This window comes from Chrysemys picta, chromosome 7 (genome assembly GCF_011386835.1).
Source record: "Chrysemys picta bellii isolate R12L10 chromosome 7, ASM1138683v2, whole genome shotgun sequence".
Classification (NCBI taxonomy): Eukaryota; Metazoa; Chordata; order Testudines; family Emydidae; genus Chrysemys; species Chrysemys picta.
In genome coordinates, this window is record NC_088797.1 from 70,749,086 (window position 1) to 70,767,980 (window position 18,895).

The following is an 18,895-nucleotide window of genomic DNA, read 5'->3' on the forward strand; positions in this document are numbered from 1 at the left end:
TGTAGTGTGGAAAAGGGCTGCAGTAATTGCAATACAGTTACATGGCACAAAAGGATCTGAGTTTGATTCTTCACTGCCTTGCAGCTTATCTAGTCAATTACACCAGTGCAGAGTGGGTATAAAATGCTACGTAGTTAGATGGCAGTGCTGTACTCTCATGTGACTGTAGAGCTGGACAGATAACTGATTTTGTGGTTCACCAGCAGTTCCCAAAAATTGCAAACAAAATTCAGCGAATTGAAAAAAAATGATTTTGCATTGAACAAACCATTTTGTCTGACCTGAAACATGCTGTTTCGGATATTTTGAAAAGTCTAGATTTACAAAACGGGAAGGGGGTCATGCCACCCATCTCCTTATAGCTTTAGCCCAGTACTAGAGCACTCACAACACCCTGGTTCAACGGCCCCCTCTGCCTAATGTGGAGAACTTGGTCTTCCCATATTGCAGGAAAACACATTAGCCATTGGGCTGTGGGATAGTCTGGTGTGAGGATCTTTCAGTATCTGCTACTGAAGCTACTTCACGGGGGTGGGGGTAATCACTGGGCTAAAATTTATAAAGAGGGCCCATGACAACCTCCAGTTCCTCCTGCTGTTTTGTGAACGACAGCTAAGTCCCGAAAATATATTTTTTTGGCCAAAATTATTTTGTGTCAAATTCCTGAACAGTTTGGGGTCATCCAAAATTGCATTTTTCAGCGAGTAAACCATTAGCTGAAAAATTTCACCCATCTCTACTTGGCAAAGATGTGAATGACTGAACATCAATGAAGAATAAGGCCCTGTCTCTTCTCTGAAAACCGTTACAAAGCTGATAGTACAGCACTTGAAGCTTTTCATCCTCATGCTCATTTCCAGAGCATTCTGAAATTCTTGTTCTTAGATTGTACCTGTTTTATACTACAGGATTAGTCCCCTGCAAGTACCTAAAATAAGTCAAAGTCTGCCCCAAGCCACAGATGGCTCATCAGGCTAACGCATGTCAGTTTCCATAGCCAACACTACACAAGGGAGTGATGTGGCTAGCATCATGCTGACCGCTTTTCACAGTCCTAACACTATGGATCAGGTGCCCATTTTGCTTCTGGATGAATTAGCCTTCAGTATGAGATGGAGTGAGAAGTGAATCCATGACCTCTGGAATTGCAGTTGAGCACCTTAATCACTTGGCCAGTGCATCTCAATACCTCAAATAGGTAGCAGTATGCTAATTTATAGCTTAGTCTATAGGTGGCACATTCCTTTTGCAGTGTTTTATTAACCAGATGTCTGGTTTCGATGTCTTCTATAGAAAACGCTTCCCAGAGTGAGCTGCGAGATCTGCTGTCAGAGTTTAACCTCTTGAAACAGGTCAACCACCCTCATGTCATCAAACTGTATGGAGCATGCAGTCAGGATGGTAAGTGTCAGCAGCTAGTTAGTAAGAGAGAAACAAAGAATGGATCTAGCCTGGGGTTGAAGCACTATTTAAAATGCAAAATATCTTTATAAATTTGCTATTGATTAAAAATTGTGGTGTTAAGAATGAGTGAGAGAAGTGGAAATCCTAATTTCAGCAAAACTAGCCACAGATCTTATGGACACCACCTATATAGTCAGAGACAAACATGTTTTGATTCTAAAGCTATTTTAAAATATTTCCTGGCCAGTTTCTTTTTCTGCTTCTATTTTTTGACACTAAGTTGGTTCTCAGGGAGCCTCTTCTAATTTGGCTAGACTGGATTTTCAATATGATCATTATTTGGTATTCTAGTAGCACCTAACGGCCCAAATCAGGGATTGGGGCACCATTTTGCCAGGTTCTGAGTGAACAAGTAGTTAAGGGACAACCCACTACCTAACCCCTGACTAGGTTGCTAGTTAGTTTCACTTTCAGTTTTTCTTCCCCAGAGTTTTCTGCACTAGCATGATTCTGTTGTGTGGTGCTAACGTGAATGCTTACATTTGTCAAAAACTGGTTTCACTGACGTGTATACTGGGGGAAATAATTTTCAAAAAGATGTATTATAAACAGCCAAAGGGGCAAACTTTCAATGCAGTTCATGGGGATTTATCTAAACAATTCCCATTAATGTTAAATGGAGTTGCATGGCAACATCTTCTGCCATAAAATATCTGCTGTAAATTGATCTTTCAATTGTTATGGAGCGTGAGTGATTTACATGGCCACAAATTCTTAAGGCTCAGTCCTGCATCTTCAGAATGCCTGATGATGTAACAGTGCATTCCGGGGGCACGTAGAATTCAGGATTGTGCATCTGGGAGACTCAGTAAGATTTAAAAAAAAAAATCAGAGTGTTTTTTATGAACCTTGTGGAGGGGATAAAATCATTATGCTGTGAACTGTTTGTGAGTCGAACACTTCTCATAAATATGAAGGTAATTCATTAATGCATGGCGGGTGGAGGCTTTGATACAGCTGACAAATGTACTCAGCATTGTAGCGCTGAGTGGATATTCATGTGGGTGGTGGGGAGGAGAAGCTTGCTAATGGATTGAAATGTCAGGATTTTTGTTGAGAACCTATACTTGAGTGCTTTGAAAAGGCACCTTAATTAGTGTGCTGGAAGGAGAAGATGGTTTCTGAGCTAAATATCACACGCTCTAGAAAGTAATTTTGATTTTTTTAAAATCAAGTTTCTTAAGTAATTCCTTATACAGGCTTGATTTTCAGCTAAGTTTAAAAGAAAATTAAAAGGTGAAAGCTAAGGAGCTGTATTCATCAGTGTGAATCTAGAGTCATTCTACTGACGTCAGTGGATTTATTCTGAATTTAAACTCAGATGACTGAGAGGAACAGATTTTGACCCAACATCTTTGTGCAGCTACTTACTGCATGAATGAATTGTATTCTATGTGCTTTCTTGAATACTCCTGACCTTATTAAGGTACTATCTTCTTGCAATCAGTGAGACTATTCGCCTGTGTCAGGCAAGCAAGCTCTGGCCTAATATTTGCTATAACATTGTGTGTGTATGCACATGTGTCTGATTCCATCAATAGAACCAAAAAGAGCATTAAATAAGCATGTTACTAACCATACACATGAATTCACAGCTAATGATAAAACATACCATATGCACTCCAAAACCTACACAAAAAGAGGCACATCATGGGTGAAATCATGGAGAATGTGAGTTTTGCCATTGACTTCAGTGGGATCAGGATTTCACCCCATGTATTTAAGATGTCATGTGTCATGCACTGGATTAATTTTTTTCCATGAACCAATCTATAGTTTAATAATTGTTGCCAGCACACCAAAATTTAGTGTATGGCTATACCAAATAAAAACTAGTTCAATCTAATTTTATATAAATATAGATATCACACACATTTTTCGTTCAATAAAACCTTTTTTCCTTGTAAACATGCTCCCCATATCCAAGCAAAGACACTGTTTAAAACTCTGTGCCATGATGCCTACAAAACAACCTGACAACAGATAGGCAGCTGGCGGGCTGAGACCACTGCCTGCCATGCTGACCAGTACCTTCTCATTGTTTCCCTAAAAACAGGCACTGCTTGGGTATGTAGAGAGCCGTACGGGGTACACACCCTAAGGTTCTGATGTGAAAACACAAGGCTAGTATAGAAACTGTTTCACAACTTTAGCTTTGGTAGGTGTTGTTAGATGCCCTCTATAGCTCTGAGCAGTTATGCACATGAGTACCTGGGCTTGTAGCATGAGAGAATTCCCATAGGACATCCACTCAAGTGCATATTTGCAAGATTCTGAATCTGAATCCTTCCCATGCCATCAGACATTGCTAGGGCATGAAGAAAATTCTACCATCCTTGTCTATGAGGCAGTTTGCCAGAATGGCTACTTATTGTTTTTCTATAATTTAACTTTTTTACAAGGATAGGTTGTTAGCCTCTCTCTCAAATGCCAGCCTATGGGACCAGTAGACTGCTTTTCATGTGGTCCCTGTCTGGCTTTGATGGCCCTATTGGGAGCTAAAACCCCCACCAGCATAGCTCTTAGGGTTATTTGAATGCACAAGCAATTCTACCACATCAAGTTGCAGTGCTGAGGGAAGGATGTTTCCAGGATTGGGGCCTGTAATTGTTACAAACCAGTCTGTGATGTTAACTAGAAAAATCTTTAGAAAAGTAGAGCAGAACAACATGACTGATTTGTATTTTTCTTTCTTTTCCTCAGGGCCTCTGTATTTAATTGTGGAATATGCGAAGTATGGTTCCTTGCGCAGTTTTCTCAGGGAAAGTCGGAAAGTAGGACCTAGCTATGTGGGCAGTGATGCCAACAGAAATTCAAGCTACTTGGACAACCCAGATGAGAGAGCCTTAACAATGGGAGATCTGATCTCATTTGCATGGCAGATATCTCGGGGGATGCAGTACCTGGCAGAAATGAAGGTATAGTGCTACAGCAGTGTGTTGAACATATCTCCGTGACAGGCATAAATATATCTGGAAGTTTCTCCATGCATCTTACCCCATAAGAATAATAACCATGATTGTTGGTTTCTTTTAAAAGCTTGTTCATCGTGATTTAGCAGCCAGAAATGTATTGGTGGCAGAAGGACGCAAAATGAAGATTTCTGATTTTGGCTTGTCCCGAGATGTTTATGAAGAGGATTCCTATGTCAAGAGAAGCAAGGTACAGTGCATGTTAAAACCAGGGCTGGAATCCTTGCTTAATCAAGGGAATGGGTTTACACTGAAGCACTTGTACACAGAAAATAAAGACAACAGCTAATTCTGATAAGGAAATAGGGAACAAAAAGTAAAGATTAAACAAAACAATTAGCTTCATCATTTGGGCCTTTATAAGTAACTAGACTACACTATTTACCGGTATATCATCAGCAAAAAATATTAATTTCTGTCCGCTCTTTCTTCTGCCTGTGTGCAATAATCTTTGTCAGGGCCGGCTCCAGAGTTTTGGCCGCCCCAAGCAGCCAAACAAAAAAACAAACAAACAAAAAAAAGCCGTGATCACGATCGTGATCTGCGGCGGCAATTTGGCAGGAGGTCCTTCGCTCCGAGCAGGAGTGAGGGACCGTCGGCCGAATTGCCGCTGAACAGCTGGATGTGCCGCCCCGCCCTGAAGTGGCCGCCCCAAGCACCTGCTTGGTAAGCTGATGCCTGGAGCCGGCCCTGATCTTTGTATTTTACTGTAATGCCCCATCAACACCACATCTACAACCCAGTCACAGGACATGGTGACAATATAGATACAGTAGGACCACCTGTGTCCTTGTAAGTGGATTAAAACCCTGGACTATTTTTGGAAAGCATGTATTCATGCATCTTGTAACCACGATTTCTCCGGTCTTTGTGTTGTGTTGTGTTGTAGCTGTAGTGTGAACAAGGGCCTTAAAAATAATGTGTGATCTATCAATAATAAAGACAAATATATTCAAATATAATCCTATTTCCTTTCAAGTATTTTTCAGGTAGTAATTTTTTTTATAGCTGTTAGTTTGTAAGTTACTTAGGGTACAAAATCTAGGGCCTCATCTTGCTACTTTATACAAAAAAGCCATTAGTCTCTCTCTCCCTCTCTTTTTATAATTGCCAAGCCCACAAAACAAGGGATTGAAGAAAAAGTAGGCAGAAAGAGCTGGCAATCATTTAAAACAGAACTAGTTCTGGCTGAAAACTTCATAATTGGAATCTAAATCCAGATCCTAGTTTCATGAATGCTTCTTCTATAGCTATGATGATCTGAACCAAAACCCAGCTCCAAACAGCTCTGAAATATACAAGGTTTAAAATCCAGATCCAAATGCCAGAGCTTGGGCCCATCTCTGCTATAGATAGTAGAGATACCCATCTGCCAGTTTGGAATGCCTCGGATTCTTTAAAGCAATTATATTTTTCCTGTCACAGTAAATTATTATCAGCTGTCTAGAAATAGTTCTGTCTGTTCACTGTGCTCATGGCAGAACTCAGCATATGGTAACATTTCATCTGTAGGATTGTGCAAAGGAAATTTGATGGAAAGCCTCTCCTGTGGTATTAGGATAGCTCCTCTCATTGTTTAGTCATATCACGGCTTTCCCTAAAAAGAACTATTATGATAACCTCAAGATTATGAAACAAGTTCAGACTTGTCGTTATTTATTATCATAGCAGATATTGCCATAACACACTGAGCCGAATTCTGCCATAAGCCTGTATGCATGCAATTTTTATTGAAATCAGTGGGCCTTCTGCATGTAAATGAGGCCAGTATCCAAGCTCAGTTTGTGAAATTCAGTAATACTATTTTATGTTGACCATTCAATCTTCTGTGATACTGCTTCAGTTCCCTGTGTGGGTTAGTGTGAAAGTGCTGCCAGCATGAATTCTCACACATGAGAATTTCAAATATTGGCTTCCACAAATACTGTGACTTTTTGACGTTTGTTTTCCACTACAATTCCAGCCAATAATGCTCAATTGCATGATGTTTGCAGGAGGCAAATACAAAAGTGACCATGGACAAAGACAATTAAAAATATAACTAGATAGTATATTAGGAATATCCACTCCATTCTATTATGTATGCTTTATACTGAAGGAATGCTATCTATTTGTACCTATTCCTCTGCAAAAATTATTTGAGAACAATTTATTCTAATACATAAATTTTTCCCCATAAAGTTAACAGATACTGATATAGCCCTCCTCACCATAGTATCTCCGAGTGCATATTCAATTTTCCAACACAAACAATTGTTTGCTGTCAAAAATAACTTGGGTAGAGAGAGAGCAGGAGGAAAGAATGGGAGAAAGAATGGAATACCTTTCAAATATATATAGAAAAATTTTCCAAATACATGTGCATTGCCTGAAAAATTTATGAAAATACAAATCCAGAATGCTTTTGTGGATGTTATGAAGCATCCTGGAAATGACGTTGGCATTTTGCACAGCCACGATCTTTGTGAATAGCTGGTGTAGATCTGAGATTTTAACATGTGTATTTCAGACCAAAAAGCAGCAGTTTGCACAGCTTGTTAAGCAGCCATTGAACAAGTATAACTGCCCGAGTGAAACTTGAGTTCAGAAGCCAAAGCTGTCCTAAAACCTGAGTTTTTCACTTGCGATTCATCTTTCATTTGGATAGATCTTACTCCTATAGCCTCATTCTCCATCTCCTTTTGCACCTGCACAACTCCCACTAGGCTCTGGAAGTGTATCTAATGGGTGGCAAGCAATTCATGTTGACAAGTATAGGTTTAGTGTGATAGGAGGGTTCAGTGATCTGAGTTGACCATGTAATATGTCTGAAAATCACTGTTCATTGAGTGCATGTCCTTTCAAAACTGGGTCCTCCTAAGTTGGTTGGGTTAGAATGAATGGTAAAGTTCAGTGGTGATTAAAGAGAGGTTATCGCTGTGCCCCCTAACCTGTACTGCTCCCTGTTTATTTGATGAAATGTCACTTCAGTCATTAGACTGCTGAAGCATATCAGAGAGGCACAGTGCAGTATAAATCTTACTGTTGTGAAAGCAAATGCACCAACATTAAATTTAACCTTCTAACTTAGTAATTGTGTTGCTGTTTTTTCTCTTAGGGTCGAATACCTGTTAAATGGATGGCAATAGAATCCCTATTTGATCATATCTATACAACACAAAGTGATGTGTAAGTCTAAATTGTGGTGTGTCTTATGCAGTTTGTGTCTGTTGTATAGAGTTTCACAAAGAACTACGGTAACATATTTAATAGCCACAGCTTCTAAGTTGGAAGATAACAAATATCAGAGAGCCCAGATGACTCAGTCTCTCAGTAATGGTGGGATAAATATGAAACTTTAAAATTGTAGGTGACCCATTAAATTAAAAACTAAATCATGAGTGACTGTAGGAGGTTGCAATCTGATTGCCCTTTGTTGGCCTGTGTGGAATGAGATTTGATGGTCTCAGCCCCGTTTTTAGTGTGCGCACCACAGAACCCACTCTTGTTGGCAGACCCAGCAAAAAGACTAATGATTTAGAACCTGAGTCACCTCCCATTGAAGCCAATGACAAAACTCCAAATGACTTCAGTGGGAACGGGATCAGACTCTTAATGAACAACCAAGTTGCAGCCACATGATGCAAGTACCTGTGCCTGTTGTTAGAGAGTGATTGCATGGGCAGATTTGTTTTCCACTTCCTTTCTCACATTACTACTTCCTTCCTCACCCAGGCTGGTAGAGCACCAGGAGAGGAGCAAATGGCGGGCGAGGGGATCCTTGGGGGAATAGGCAAGCAAGGGCAAGGTCTCAGGGTAGAGCATGGGTGGGGCCTCAGGGGAAGAGGCTGGGTGAAGGCAGGGCCTCAGGGCAGAGCGTGGGTGGGGTCCCGGTCTGAGCCTTGGTGGGCCTCCCCCTTCTAGGGAGCTTCACTTCCAGTGCTCGAAAGGCAGCGGGCCGGTGCGCCTCCAAGGGAGGTGACCAGCATCGCATCTGCAGCATTTTCCCCCCCTGCATTGCCAGCCTTATTTGGGGAGGTTTAGTCTCCTGCAGCCTCTTATACACACACCCCATGCTCCAGGCTATTACTCCAACAGTGTAACACTGAAGAATTAAAGGGTTACTTTATTTGAAAATTGATTTTTAAAAATTTACATTTGCTAACAAATATCATCTACAAATATTCAGTGCTGTTTGGGGTGATGCAATGATGGTTTTAGTGACCATCTATTAATATACTTAAAATCCATTCCCGAATGCTGGATTTTCCTCATAAATTCTCTCTCTTTTTTTCCAGCTGCTTCCTTTTAAGACCCTTGTATATAGTCAGTAGTTGGCAGTGATCTAGCAGTAGTATAAGTTGCCAGCTTCTATCGTTTCTTTTTTCCAACCCTGCTGCGAAAACCTTTGCTTTTTATGCTGGAACCTAGACACACATTGTACCAGTGCCCACAGTCTTCCTGTCCCCATCTCTCTGATGACATTTTTATTCATCCACAAAGACTGTACAATGGAAAATATTTCCCCCCTCCCCACACACTTAGTTACCGGTAATTTTTATAATTACAAAACTAAGGTACGATATCCTAACATACAAATTTGACAAACAGCTGGAGCTAATTGAGAAATTACCAACATGCTACACCCTCTTACAGAGCCTCCAAAAAATTCACTTAAACAAAGAATCTTAAACATAAAAACCCACAATGCCACACACTCTTTCTGGATTACTTACAGGTCAAATTATAACCTGATAGGGTGCACAGAATAACTGACTCAATAAAGGGCATGAGGAAGAATAGAAAAACTTAATCAAGTGCAATGGAACGTTATAAATATGCATGAGCTTTAAGGAAGATATAGACTGGTTAAAAATGAACTTACACAATATCAGCAGGAAAAAGCTGTTTGAAAGTTTCATGTAAGGCTGTGGGAGACTAGCAATTCTTCTTTTTTTTTTTTTCCCTGCGCATAGCCATCTTGGAGCTTAATACGTCCTGGCCTGGGAATGCCATTTCCCTTGTTTAAAATAAAAGAACTACAAGGAGACAAGTGAAACCTAGTCAGGAGGAGAGCAGTTTCTGTTGCTAAAATTTTGAGGTGGGATTTTCAAGGGAGCCTCAGGGAATTAGGCACATGACTTTCATTGACTTTCAGTGGACTTTAGTGGCCTAACTCCTCTAGGTCTCTTTTTAAAGGTGGAGCTCTCGCGTAAAAGTCAGATGGCAAAAGTGAATGTTTATTGCACTTTGTACATAACTTTGTTCTCAGAGGCATTCCATCAACCCAAGTGAAAAAATACACTGTTGCCTGCTTTCCTTCACCCCGCATTGTGAAAACTGAAATCTTGGGGGGGGTTGAAATGAGGGTCTGGATTAGATTTTGGGTTGCTCAAGCCTCTGAAAGAGGGCTTCCACTCAGGAAAGGAACCTTTTTTTGGGGGTGGGGGTGGGGGTAAACACATACCCTTATTTCCAACCCTTTGAGTCAAGGCCTTTCTACTAGAGCTGGTCAGAAAGTGGATAGAAAAATTGACTCAATTTTCTTCCCTTTAAAAAAAAAAAAATCAAAATGTCACCATTTTTTGGGTGCATTTCAAATTTCCAAATAGAATTGACCAGTGCTGCTTTCTGTATTAGGCCCAGAACAAAATTAAGGCCCTGATTCATTAAACGAGCACAAGTAAGCCTATTAAAATAAAGGGGGTCATTTAGGTAAAATTAGACATGTGCATACAAAGAAGGATGGATTTGTGGTTGATGCCTTGGTCTGTCTTGTCTATTTAGAATGTAATAGATGGGGGCAGGGATTCATACAACACCTAGCATAATGGAAACTTGATCTTGGAACCTTTAAGTGCTACTGTACTATTTGCTGGATAGGGGCCATGTTAAGCTCTTCAATCCTAGTAATTCAAGTGAATGGTTCCTTCCTTCCTTCCTTTTTCAGCTGGTCATTTGGAGTTCTGCTATGGGAGATTGTAACCCTGGGAGGTAATCCTTATCCTGGAATTGCTCCTGAAAGACTCTTTAACCTCCTGAAAACTGGCTATAGAATGGAGAGACCTGAAAACTGCAGTGAAGAAATGTAAGTAGTTCTTGCTTTGTTTGGATTAATAGAAATGTCCTTGAACAAAGGGGGCAAACAGTGTAAATAACAGCCATCTGCAGCATGACTTTTAGAGAAGTCTGAGAACAAACTAGTAAAAGTAAAGAACTCTGACATCATAAAATGGCAGAAAGGTGGGGTGACAATCTGTGTTAAATGTGCACTAAAAGAAATGCAGTCCCCAAGCACCCGCATCTATTGCCAAAGTACTTGCTGAAAATTAGATAAAGTACTCCTCAGGCTAATGAAAAAGTGTAGGTTGAATATTTGGAACATGGGGGTGGGGGAGAAGAAATGCATCTAACATAGTGATGATTGATCTCTTCAAGATGTGTTGAAGCACATCCAAATACTAGGAACCCACTTTACTGCAAATAAGGTGGTTATTTTAATATCTGTGCTCCATGTACTCCCTGCAAATGGTTTGTCAGTTGTCTGACTTTCCTGGTAGTGCACAGAACCCTGAAGAGAAGATACCTTGATCCAGAAATCAATACCTGTATAACACAAACATTTTGTGATTTAGTGAGTCATTTCAGTTTATCTGTGACTGTAAAACAGTTCATGTGTTATTAATTGACTTATTTACAAAAGGCAATTAACCAGGAAAATCTCAATGAGAGAGAGAAATATCTCATCTTCCTGGATAGTCTATGGTGTCCGAAAATGAAACAAACAGAGCTTTAAAACTGTTTATCAGCCTCTGTTAAGCCATATTCACATAAGACTGCATTGTCTCATTTGAATTTTGGAGAACAAGAGCGAGATCCCTTCAGGAGTCTTGACCTTGCCCACATGTGTGGTGAGAAAAAGCAGCATAAATAGTACAGCCATTTTTTTCTGTGCACCACATACACAGAGATACCACTGAGACACTGTTGAACTTAGATTCATAGATCTCAAGTCCAGACTTGCCCCCAGCAAAATTAAATATTTTAAATTTTCACCCGTCTTCCCTTCCTCAAGCATTCACTTCAAATGTCCCCTTCCCCACCCCCAATTATGTTCCATTGTTGATACTTTTTTGAGTTGCTAATGTTGTGTAAGTTTGCAGGGGGTGGAGGGGAGTTGATGGCATTGTTGTTGTCGTCTCTCTTAGATGGACAACCTGGGTAGATGTTTATTTTAGGACATTAAAGACTGCATTAAGATGAACTACTTAACACCCATTTTTCTATGCATGCTCCAAATTATCCAGTCTAGCAATGAGGTGGGAATGCATAGCTTTACCCCTTTTTTAAAGGTATGCAAACTTTTCTGAAGCAGTTCACTCCATCTTTAATATAATAAATCCAAAAAAAGTGAGATTAGAAGAATCTTATTTAGGTTGTAAAGTCAAGTACTAAAAAGTTAGGAAATGCCAGATGTATGGTTGCCTGTGCAAACTTAATTCAGACAGCCTATGCACATGTGTTTTTGAGACAGTCTTTAATGACATGATCACATAGTATCATAATGCCTATGCCCAAGAGGGAGGGTGTGAATTAAGGTTGTACAGCCAATCATAAATCTGGCATTTTTTAACTTTCAAGTGCTTGAATTTGCAACCTAAACAGAATTCTTATAACGTAGGGTTATTTAAATATAATTTCAAAATGTTTTTTTGTTTGTTTCTGTTTGGTTTTTAAGGAAAATGGTGAAGCCACTTTCTTTTATGAACAGCTGAGCACCAGTGGGGTTTGAATCCTGAACCTGCAGCACTGCAGCAGAAGTCATTTAAGCTATAGCTCTAACTACATTATCTGGGTGGGCTGCTGAGTCCAGAAAGAGTGTCATGGGAGAACTCAGCCTGGCCCAATTCTTTCTTTCTCTTCCCTTCTGGGAGTTGGGGGAGCTCCTGCCCTATTTGTTGTCCCCAGAGGGAAGAATGGGCCACTAGGTCCAGGTGCTGGATCCAGAGGAGGGAAGCCCAGTCTAGGTTTTTCTCCTCCCCGCCACTATGGCTGCTCCCAGCTATTTCCAGAACAATGTGGTGGTGCTGCTGATTTTGTGGCGGTGGAGTCTGCCCTTAGAATATTCATGTGTTCAGTTATTATTTTAGCAGGCTGCCAACACTTTCCTGAGGAAGGAGAGCAGGAGAAGGGAAATTATTTTGAAAGCTTATATCTCAGCAAAAGCTGAATGGAATTTCATACCATAAAGGAAAAGCACTTCTGTAGCCAGAGGACTTTTCCCCTGCCAAATACCAAAGGCCCGAGGCAAACAATGGAGATGTGAAAGTTTCTCAAAGGAAAGGTTGCCAGAATCTTGCAGGTGGGAAGTGTTAGGCAGCCTAAACATTGGCGTCACTATCAACTCCCCCTGTACCGGTTGTTTTGTTGTTCTTCTAGGTGACTGTCCGAGAAAGCAAAAGTCATAGGAGAATAGGGTGACCAGATGTCCCAATTTTATAGGGACAGTCCCGATTTTGGGGGCTTTTCTTATATAGGCACCTATTACCCCCCACCCTCTGTCCTGATTTTTTACACTTGCTATCTGGTCACCCTACAGGAGAAGTGTAAGGGATCAGCTGGGAGGTCTGATTACCAGCGTATGTCGTCACTCACCATACCTCAGCTCAAACTAGTATGCTAAAAATAGCACTGTGGGGGTTGCAGGACTGGGGTCAGGCAGGCTTGGGGTTGAGGGGCTAGCCCACGCCACCACCAGTGCCACAGCGTTCACACTGACTTTTTTAGAACAAGAGTTCGAGCTGAGCGAGGGTGAGAGTCTACCCACGCTGGGAATCCCACCTCCCAGTAGCAGTGTAGACTTACTCTTGGACACCAATCTTGCAAAGAGATCCACATGCCTGGGGCTTTAATTACATGCAGCATCTCCTGGGAATAAAGGTACACTCATGTGACTCTCAGTGCAGTATTAGGGCCTCGTCCCATGGAGAAATTGTTTAGCTACATAAATAAGAAAAAGGAAAGATGGAGATATTTCTCTGAGTGGCATTCAAAACAGTGTCCAGATCACTGTACTGTAGATTTATTTGAGCAGAAAGGAAAACCAAACCACTGGTGAATGCAGGATCTTATTATGTGTTACTTTGGTTCATAGGTATAACTTGATGCTGCGATGCTGGAAACAGGAACCAGATAAGAGGCCAACATTTGCTGACATCAGCAAAGAACTGGAGAAAATGATGGTGAAGAGTAGGGTAAGTCTGCTGCAAGATGAGTTTTGCACAGTTAATGAAAACTAGTAGGGAATGTTTACAATCCAAAGAGCTTGGTTGTAGCACAGAGAAATAAGTTTCTGATAAGAAAAGTTCTTATTTTGATCAGGATTAAAGGCATCCAAAAACCTTATTTCCTCCAGATGGCAGAAAGCTTTCCAAAAGCAGTTCCATCGTTTTTTTTGTATGGTGATTTTGAAGATTTCAGACCTAGAAATGTTGTGTGGTTGATTATTTTACCACTTAGTTTCCTTAGTAACAAATTTATTATTGCAGAGTTAATTTTAATTTGCATTACTCAATAATCAAGCAGTAGAAAGCCTCAAATTAAATGACTAAAATATTGCAAAGCAAGTATTGTGTCATTTCTGATTTGGGATTTCTTAAAGATGTGATAGGAGCAACAAAATATTAAAGCCATTTGGTTCCAAATCTGTCTACTTTCAAATGCATAATCTGATAAGGGATTTTCCTGGGAATTCAAAGGACCTCATTGTCAGTGTGGAGCCTTTACACATCCTCATCTAGGACTTGGTCTTGCACACTGCTGAGCACTGTTGTCCTGAGAACACCTATGCATGCGCTTAATTTAAAACCCATGAGTATCTCCATCAGTACCTTGCAGGATTGAGTCCCTAGTACACACTGCAAACATACATCCACCTAAATGGATATTTTCCAATATTAATACTTGTATGTGCACTTATTTGATCTGGCTTAGGCATGGAAATTCTATCAGTGCAAATGGAAGTTTTTCATGGAAAAATCCAGTTGTTTGTGTGTGCTGGAAAAGGGCATGTGCAGTTGAATGAGCACATACAAGTGTACATGTGCACACAGAAGTGGAGGCAGGTGACTAAAAATAGGAGTGTGTGTGCACTTACCAATATATATTTATAAAATCCCTGTTTTGCAAAAACATTAGAAATCTCCAACAATAGTGACTCTCTAGGTAAGACCTACAATATTGTTCCTCTGTTACAAATCCAGCAGAGGGAGAACAAATGAACTAATCCATTCTGGGTTGGGCATGTGTTGCTGGGCACAGATTAAGAAGTGAACAGAAGGGAGCCATTATGCTCTATAGGAAAATTTAAAAATCAAAGTTAAATCAGTGATGGTGAAATGCAAAGTAAGAGCAAAGTTTTTTGTTTTGAGGTTCCAAAAGGCTATTACAAGAGCAATGTATTGAACTAAAAGTAAATTTCCAACCCAAAAAGTTGTCTGCTTTGTATGACAGACAGAATATCTGGGATAATCCAGTGACTGGACAGTAACACTGAACTGGGCAATGTTGTCTGAAATGGTTATCCTAGTTAAAAACAAAACAACCAGCATCCTGAACAGAACTATGGGCCAAATGCTGCAAAATGGTGAGAGCACCTTCCAGGCATTGTTAAGCACCCTGTCCTTCCATTGAATTTTAAGTTTAGAGGAAAGCTGAAATTAAAGCCTATCTATCAGTGTGATTTTTGAGTTAACTCGTTGGCAAGCAGCATTCAACAGGAGAAGCACTAACTGAGCATGTTTCTGTCGAAGCATGTCTAGTGTTTCTGCAAACAAGTGCATTGCCGAGGACACTACTCTTGCAGAAAACAGGAGATTAAGCAGTTGGTATTCTCTATAGAAGGGCCCACTTTGAGTTTGCAGTTGCCCAGTCTAGGGAACCCAGAAATGTGTTAGCAACTATAACTGAGAATGACTTTGTTGCTTATTGTAACCTAGCATTTTATTTATTTATTTGGTAGGACTACTTAGATCTTGCAGCTTCCACACCCTCTGACTCCTTACTTTATGATGACGGGCTCTCAGAAGAGGAGACACCACTCGTGGACTGTAATAATGCTCCCCTCCCTCGAACCCTCCCCTCCACATGGATTGAAAACAAACTCTATGGTAGAATTTCACATGCATTTACTAGATTCTAGCAACACACACAAAGTGTTTTTTTTTCTTCTGCACTATCTTCAGACTCTGTAACCCCATTAGAGTGTTTCTTGTGTGAATGAAACCAATCAAAATTTGCTTGGAAAGCTTTTTTTATTTGTAAATGTCAAACTTTGCATCAAGATCATACTTTAGGCGTCTTGCAGCTGTGTTTAAAAAAAGATTTAAAAAGGATGTGAAAATAAGTAAAATCACCATATATATCTATATATCATATGATAAGGAGAAATAAATAGATCAGGGAAGTACTCTCAGGGGAAATTTTAAAAGGCTAAGAACTGAATATCCAATTAAAATAGTCTTTTGTGTTGGGGGGTGGAGTTGGGAAATATGTTAGATTCTATATCTCTAATTTAAGTAACAGGGATTTAAAAAAACATTTGCTAAACATTTTTGGGGGGCTCAGTTGAATAGTGAGGCCCAATTTGTTACAGTTTTATGTTTATCCACATGGATTCCTGAATCTCAGCTGCTGCTCACATGTTTTAAGTCCTTGTGCAGAAATTTCTGCTTAACATGACATGGGTTGGGATCAGGTTACAATTTACAGATGACGGGGGGACTGAGTGTAGCTACACAGTCTTTTGGAAATTGATTTGGTGATGGCCACTATAAAAATACTTTCGACTGTTTTCACATCCTTTGGTTTATCATGCAAATGTTAGCACTAAGCCCTGATTGAATGATGTAGCAAGTGTTTTGAAAGGGAACATGTGCTTTCATATTGTGATGGTGAGATGGACAGTAAAAATGGTTCTTGCCAAAACTCCTATATTTTGTTTTCTGATTAAATATTCTACATGTTTTTGGCTGTTTACTAACTTCAAAGATCATATTTTTTTCATTCTTCAAGCAGTAAAACTTTTTTAAAAGCTGAAGCTTTTCCATTACTCTGTGTGTTTGTAATTAGAAAATATCTCTGAGTCTTTTTTCCCCCTCTGCTCCCCAGACATGATTTTTAAAACTAGGTGTCCAAGGTTAGGTTCCTAAATACATATTTGGAATTTTAAATAAGTGGTCAGATTTTCAAAAGGGCTTAAGCATCCAACAGTTCCCATTGAAGTTCCCATTGCTGAATACTTTTGAAAATCTCAGCACTTATTTAGGTGCCAAAATAGGCAACAAAATTAGGCTTCTATTTTTGAAAATGCTGGCCTTGGTATATTTTTGCATATAGTGCTGGATCAGCAAGATGCTGAGCACTCTGGGCCCAGTCTAGCAAAATACGTAAGCATGACCTTAAATTTACATTTATGAGTAGCACACTGATGTCAATAGGACTACTTATATGCTTAACTTTAAACCTGTATTTAAATATATAGCTGGATCAGAGTCAGAGTGCTCAGAACCTTGCAGCCCATTGTACTACTGGGAGATCATGATGGGTGATACGAGTCTCATCCTAAACCTATTGAAGCCAATGGAAAGACACCCATTGATGTCAATGGAAATACTTTCATTGACTAGAATGGACATTGGGTCCTGCCTTAAATGTGCTTATTACTGCTTGGAGCATTGTATGTACAGCAAGAACTTCCAGTTGCAATAAATTCTCTGGCAAAGCAATTTGTAATTACATTGTCATGAAACTATAAAATTATGAAAAGTTGGAGGCTATCAAGAAAAATTATTAACTTTTATTGGATTATATGATATACACACTTTTTTTTTATCAAGACAGCACTTTATTTGTTCAGGGTGTTTGCCTTCAGCAGAATTTGTGCTTTGGGGTTTTGAAACACACTTTATATCAATTAACTGGGGACAAAAAACAATGGTCTGGCTTAAAGTATTGAACGGAGTTTTGCCAAGGGCCTTACTGTCTGCACATGAAGTTATGGTTCTTCAGTGCAGAAAAAATTATCTGTTTTCATTTTTAGGCATGTCATACCCGAACTGGCCTGAGGAGAGCCCCGTTCCACTCACAAGATTCGATGGCACTAACTCTGTGTTTTCAAGATATGCAAATGATAGTGTATATGCTAACTGGATGGTTTCACCCTCAGCGGCAAAATTTATGGACAAGTTTGATAGTTAAAAATTTCTTTGTGAAAGGTAATGGACCCATGAGGGGAGCAAACATGCAAAGAATGGAAAGTCCATTGGCTCATTCTTTGTACAATTAAAACAGGTTAAACCAACATTAATTTCTCAAATGGCAAACTCTTTTTTGGTAGTTTCTCAAGTGGTTTTACGCATGATCAAGACTATAATTGATTATTTTCCCCTTTCAGGAAACATATCAAACTGGATAAAAGTTGTAGTTCCAGTACTTATTTTTTAGTCCACCATTCTGCACATAGTCCAATTTGGTAACTGTTTATTGCAAATGGCTGTGCACTTCATGCTTACAATTTTTTAGGTCAGCTGTCCTACATTACAGCTTTCTTGGGTGGGAAAATGTTGTTGTACTTGAACTGCTACTTTTCTGGTTATTAACAAAAGGCCACTTGATCTAAGCATGAAGCACAAACAGTATATGTAGGGGGGAAAAAACATTTGGCTCAAAATAACTGAGCTTACTATAGAATCCAAAGTGTTACCATGATGTTGGCACTAATGAAGCCTGTATTTTGGTTTCGAAGCAAACATTAAGTAACTCAGTAGGGAACTTGAGATTCAACATTTGAAGTCTTGAAAAGCTGTAAAAATGTCTTGTCTTGTCTTAATGAGAAAAAAGTTTGTTTTATTATGTTTAAACTATTCTTACCTTTAGCACAATGGAGATAAATTTGATACCAGATATGCTATATAGACTGATGTCAATCAAGAGTGCTCACCTGACACAACTTATTTTCCATTACATCCATTTTACTAATGTTACAATATCTGTTGTACAATCATAATTCTGTTTGAGTTCAGTGTAGACTGTACAGGATATTTTGAACTAAATTAAAGCAAAGAGATTTTGTTTGCAGTCATGTTCAATGAGTTGGAGTCTTCCTCTAAGTTCAAAATCTGATTCTACAGTCCAATACACTGCTAACATAGGATATCACACTGACACCATTCCAAATAAATCTTCTGTCTTGCAAGTCACAAGTAGACAACCCTTTTACTTAGCATAACTTATCTGATGCTTTTATCTTTAGTTAGTTAATTATTCCCTACAAGTGGGAGTGGGAGGGGGAAATCACCTGATTTTGTTAAGGGTAAATTTAATTCAAATGATGTGCAACCATATTGATGTGGTATTTAGGAGAATGATCTGACTCTTATAGAGCTTATGTGGAAGGGGATAAATAGGTTGGCAGTACTTTT

The 18,895-nt window shown here is 39.5% G+C and overlaps 1 protein-coding gene across 7 annotated transcripts in view; it reads left to right on the forward strand.

Annotated features, from left to right (window-relative positions):
- RET (ret proto-oncogene) overlaps positions 1–18,555 on the forward strand; it is a 142,515-nt gene extending 123,960 nt beyond the window's left edge. For all 7 annotated transcript variants that reach the window (XM_065551746.1, XM_065551745.1, XM_065551747.1 and 4 more), the window contains 8 exons: positions 1,294–1,401; positions 4,168–4,382; positions 4,504–4,626; positions 7,534–7,604; positions 10,366–10,503; positions 13,570–13,669; positions 15,436–15,583; positions 17,515–18,555. In XM_065551746.1, the coding sequence (XP_065407818.1) occupies positions 1,294–1,401; positions 4,168–4,382; positions 4,504–4,626; positions 7,534–7,604; positions 10,366–10,503; positions 13,570–13,669; positions 15,436–15,583; positions 17,515–17,672 (1,061 nt within the window). In that variant the 3' untranslated portion in view covers positions 17,673–18,555. The remainder of the gene's footprint in view (positions 1–1,293; positions 1,402–4,167; positions 4,383–4,503; positions 4,627–7,533; positions 7,605–10,365; positions 10,504–13,569; positions 13,670–15,435; positions 15,584–17,514) is intronic.
- Positions 18,556–18,895: the final 340 nt, after the last annotated feature.